This window comes from Serinus canaria, unplaced genomic scaffold (assembly GCF_022539315.1).
Source record: "Serinus canaria isolate serCan28SL12 unplaced genomic scaffold, serCan2020 HiC_scaffold_676, whole genome shotgun sequence".
In the NCBI taxonomy this organism is placed as follows: domain Eukaryota; kingdom Metazoa; phylum Chordata; class Aves; order Passeriformes; family Fringillidae; genus Serinus; species Serinus canaria.
In genome coordinates this window covers 1-4,955 of record NW_026108790.1, presented here as the reverse complement: position 1 = coordinate 4,955, position 4,955 = coordinate 1, and the positions used below count along the sequence as shown (strand labels likewise).

At 67.4% G+C, this 4,955-nt stretch overlaps 1 protein-coding gene and 1 long non-coding RNA gene across 4 annotated transcripts; one reads left to right on the top strand and one right to left on the bottom strand.

Annotated features, from left to right (window-relative positions):
* Positions 1–205: 205 nt before the first annotated feature.
* Positions 206–4,952, top strand: LOC127061338 (CD5 antigen-like; the record flags this gene model as incomplete). The annotated part of the gene is made up of 7 exons (XM_050988001.1): positions 206–741; positions 1,414–1,743; positions 2,790–3,110; positions 4,009–4,071; positions 4,185–4,226; positions 4,390–4,422; positions 4,818–4,952. Coding segments are annotated over 7 exons (1,460 nt in total), but the record flags the coding sequence as incomplete, so codon positions are not given.
* LOC127061339 (uncharacterized) lies at positions 776–1,164 on the bottom strand. Of its 3 annotated transcripts, none has more exons than XR_007780831.1 (3): positions 1,138–1,164; positions 914–950; positions 776–850 (listed from the first exon to the last, which is right to left on the bottom strand). It is a non-coding gene; the product is annotated as an uncharacterized LOC127061339 (long non-coding RNA). The 3 variants fall into 3 exon arrangements; XR_007780833.1 differs by lacking the exon at positions 1,138–1,164 and adding an exon at positions 1,106–1,131; XR_007780832.1 differs by lacking the exon at positions 1,138–1,164 and adding an exon at positions 983–1,009.
* Positions 4,953–4,955: the final 3 nt, after the last annotated feature.

The following is a 4,955-nucleotide window of genomic DNA, read 5'->3' as shown; positions in this document are numbered from 1 at the left end:
CCTGGGGGTCACCTGGGGATTACCTGGGATCACCTGGGGGTCACCTGTGGGCACCTGGGGTTACCTGAGGAGCACCTGGGGGGCACCTGGGGGTCCCTGTGGGTACCTGGGATCACCTGGGGGTTACCTGGGGGTTACCTGGGATCACCTGGAGGTTACCTGGGGGTTACCTGGGGTTACCTGGGGGTCACCTGGGGGTCACCAGAGGTTACCTGGAGGTCACCTGGGGGTACCTGGGGGTACCTGGGGTTACCTGGGATCACCTGGGGGTCACCTGGGGGTCACCAGAGGTTACCTGGAGGTCACCTGGGGGTTACCTGGGGGTTACCTGGGGGTTACCTGGGGATCACCTGGGGGTTACCTGTGCTGAGGAGCTCAGGTGTTTTCCAGACTCGCTGGAGCCGGAGCCGCCTCACCTGCGGCTGGCCGGGGGCGGGCACCGCTGCGCGGGGAGGGTGGAGCTGCTGCACCTGGACAGGTGGGCCGGGCTCTGCGGGCACACCTGGGGCCCGCGAGAGGCTCAGGTGGTCTGCAGGTACCTGGGCTGCGGGACCCCCCTGGCCTCACCTGGGGACGCACCTGGGGACGCACCTGGGGACGCACCTGGGGACGCACCTGGCCAGGTGTGGCTGGACCAGGTGAGCTGCAAAGGCACCGAGAGCGACCTGAGGCAGTGCAGGGCGGGGACCTGGCGGGAGCGCACCTGTGGCCAGGGGGGCGTGGCCAACGTGACGTGCTCAGGTGGGTGGGTGTGACGTCATCCTCACCTGGTGCGGGTTGGGGGGGGGTGGGTGAGGGGGGCTCAGGTGGGTCTGAGAGATTCACCTGGACAGGTCACACCTGAGCCCCCCTCACCTGGACAGGTCACACCTGAGCCCCCTGCTCACCTGGCCAGGTCACACCTGAGCCCCACCCTCACCTGGCCAGGTCACACCTGAGCCCCCCCTCACCTGGACAGGTCACACCTGAGCCCCCTGCTCACCTGGCCAGGTCACACCTGAGCCCCCTCTCACCTGGCCAGGTCACACCTGAGCCCCCCTCACCTGGACAGGTCACACCTGAGCCCCCCTCACCTGGCCAGGTCTCACCTGAGCCCCTCCCTCACCTGGCCAGGTCACACCTGAGCCCCCTGCTCACCTGGCCAGGTCACACCTGAGCCCCCTCTCACCTGGCCAGGTCACACCTGAGCCCCCCTCACCTGGCCAGGTCTCACCTGAGCCCCTTCCTCACCTGTCCCACCCTCACCTGAAACCCCCTCACCTGTCCCCCCTCACCTGTCCCCCTTTACCTGTCCAGATCTCACCTGTCCCCCTCCAATCCCCTCACCTGTCCCCTCTCACCTGTCCCCCCTCACCTGTCCCATCTCCCCTCTCACCTGTCCCCTCTCACCTGTCCCCTCTCACCTGTCCGCAGGCTGGGCGCTGGCCACGCCCCCCCAGGTGCGCCTGGCGGACGGGCCAGGTGCGTGCGCGGGCCGGGTGGAGGTGCTGCACCTGGGCAGGTGGGGCACGGTCTGCGACGACACCTGGGCCTTCCCGGCGGCCGCCGTGGTCTGCAGGTACCTGGGCTGCGGCCAGGTGATCGCGGCCCCGCCCCGCGCCCGCTTCGGGCCCGGCCGCGGCCAGGTGTGGCTGGACGGGCTCACCTGCACAGGTGAGGAGGCCGCGCCCTCCGAGTGCCGCCACAAAGGGTGGGGAGTGCACACCTGCGAGCACAGCGAGGACGCCGGAGTGGTGTGCGCAGGTGAGAACAGGTGGGACAGGTGAGCACAGGTGGGACAGGTGGGACAGGTGTGAGACAGGTGAGGGATGGGACAGGTGTGTGCACAGGTATGAGACAGGTGTGAGACAGGTGAGGGGTGTGCGCAGGTGAGCACAGGTGGGACAGGTGAGCACAGGTGGGACAGGTGAGGGACAGGTGAGCGGTGGGACAGGTGAGCACAGGTGGGACAGGTGTGGGACAGGTGAGGTGGGGAGTGCACACCTGTGAGCACAGCAAGGACCCCGGCGTGGTGTGCGCAGGTGAGCACAGGTGGGACAGGTGAGGGACAGGTGGGACAGGTGAGGGTGGGACAGGTGTGAGACAGGTGAGCACAGGTGAGGGGTGGGACAGGTGAGCACAGGTGAGGGACAGGTGAGGGATGGGTGAGAATGGGGGGGTAGGTGAGCACAGGTGATGGGTGAGACAGGTGAGGGACAGGTGTGGGACAGTTGAAGGAGAGGTGAGGGATGGAGGGGACAGGTGGGACAGGTGAGGGACAGGTGGGACAGGTGGGCTGTGATCAAAGCCCCCCACCTGTCCCACTCTCACCTGTCCCCCCAATTCTCACCTGCCCTCACCTGTCCCACTTTCACCTGTCCCACCCTCACCTGTCCTCCCTCACCTATTCCTCCATTCTCACCTGTCCCACCCTCACCGGTCCCACCAATTCTCACCTGTCCCTCACCTGTCCCACTCTCACCTGTCCCTCACCTGTCCCACCCTCACCTGTCCCACCCTCACCTGTCCCTCACCTGTCCCTCACCTGTCCCACCCTCACCTGTCCCTCACCTGTCCCTCACCTGTCCCTCACCAGTCCCACCCTCACCTGTCCCTCCCTCACCTGTCTCTCACCTGTCCCTCACCTGTCCCTCACCTGTCCCACCCTCACCTGTCCCACGCTCACCTGTCCCTCACCTGTCCCTCACCTGTCCCTCACCAGTCCCACCCTCACCTGTCCCCCTCACCTGTCCCACTCTCACCTGTCCCCCACCTGTCCCACCCTCACCTGTCGCACCTGTCTGTCCCAGGGTCGGGCCTGGCTGACCTGACTCACCTGCGCCTGGCCGAGGGCCCGCACAGGTGCGCCGGGCGCCTCCAGGTGCGGCACCAGGGCCGCTGGGGCGGGGTCTGCGGCCTCACCTGGGCGCTGCCGGCGGCTCAGGTCACCTGCCGCTACCTGGGCTGCGGCCCCGCCCTCGGCGCCGCCCAGGTGAGCGTGCCGGCCGAGGAGCTCACCTGGCTGGAGTGGCTCAGGTGCGAGGGCGGCGAGGGGAACCTGCTGGAGTGCCAGGTGAGCGCCTGGGGCCACGCCCACTGCCCGCACGCCACCGTCACCTGTGCGCCGACAGGTGAGGCACCTGGACAGGTGAGGGGGACACCTGGGGACACACCTGGGGGCACCTGGGGACACCAAAGACACACCTGGGCACACCTGGGGATACCTGGGGATACCTGAGGATACCTGGGGACACACCTGGGCACACCTGGGCACACCTGGGGATACACTTGGGCACACCTGGGGGCACCTGGGGATAGCCACAGACACACCTGGGCACACCTGGGGACACCTGGGCACACCTGGGCACACCTGGGCACACCTGGGGATACACATGGGCACAGCTGGGGACACCTGGGGGTACCTGGGAATAACCACAGACACACCTGGACACACCTGGGGACATCAAAGACACACCTGGGCACACCTGGGGATACCTGGGGACACCTGGGGACACACCTGGGCACACCTGGGGACACCTGGGAAGCACTTGGGGACAGCTGGGGGCACCTGGGCACACCCAGGGACACCAAAGACGCACCTGGGCACACCTGGGGACACCTGGGCACACCTGGGGGTACCTGGGAACACACCTGAGGGCACCTGAGGACACCTGGGGATATCCACCGACACACCTGGGCACACCTGGGGATACCTGGGGGCACCTGGGAATAACCACAGACACACCTGGGGATACCTGGGGGCACCTGGGCACACCTGGGGACACCTTGGGGGATAAACACAGACACACCTGTGCACACTTGGACACACCTGGGGCACCTGGGAGTATCTGGGGACACACTTGGGGGCACCTGGGAATACCTGGGGACACCTGGGGGCACCTCAGGACATCTGGGAACACACCTGGGCACACCTGGGGACACCTTGGGATACCCACAGACACACCTGGGCACACCTGGAACCCCGGCCAGGTGAGCACACCTGCCCATCTCCCCCCCCGTGTGTTTCAGATGAGGCCCCAGCGCCCTCAGGTGAGGCCCTGACAGTCTCAGGTGCGACCACGACCCCCCCAGGTGAGGCCCAGGTGTGCCCAGGTGAGCTGGGGCTGCCGAACCGCGCCCACACCTGGCTGAGGTGGGCGTGGCCCTGCCCAGGTGAGCTCACCTGTCCGCGTTCCGTGCTCCAGGTGAGGCCCTGCCGCCCTCAGGTGCGACCCCGGAACCCTCAGGTGAGTCCTTGGTGCCCAGGTGAGCTCCTGGAGTGCCCAGGTGAGCCCAGTTGGGTACCCAGGTGAGCTCACCTGTCCCTGTGCTGTGGCCCAGGTGAGCCCGAGGTGCACCTGGCTGGGGGCCGGCCCAGGTGAGCTCACCTGTCCGTGCTCTGTGTTCCAGGTGTGCCCCCAGGTGTGACCCCGGGACCCTCAGGTGAGAACCTGACACACCCAGGTGAGCTCACCTGTCCCCATTGGGTGCCCAGGTGAGCACCTGACACACCCAGGTGAGCTCTTGGTGCCTCCAGGTGAGCCTGGCACACCCAGGTGAGCTCACCTGTGGCTGTTGGGCGCTCCCAGGTGAGTCCCTGGAGTGCCCAGGTGAGCTCACCTGTCCTATTTGGGTGCCCACCTGAGCCCCATTTGGGTGCCCAGGTGAGCTCACCTGTCCCTGCTGGGTGCCCAGGTGAGCCCCTGGCATACCCAGGTGAGCTCACCTGTCCCATTGGGTGCCCAGGTGAGCCCCTGGAGTGCCCAGGTGAGCCCCTGGTGCCCAGGTGAGCTCACCTGTCCTATTTGGGTGCCAAGGTGAGGCCCTGGAGTGCCCAGGTGAGCCCCAGGAGGGCCAGGTGCGCCTGGCCGGGGGCCCGCACAGGTGCGCGGGGCGCGTCGAGGTGTTCCACGCGGGCAGGTGGGGCACGGTGTGCGACGACACCTGGGACCTGGCGGCCGCCAGCGTCACCTGCC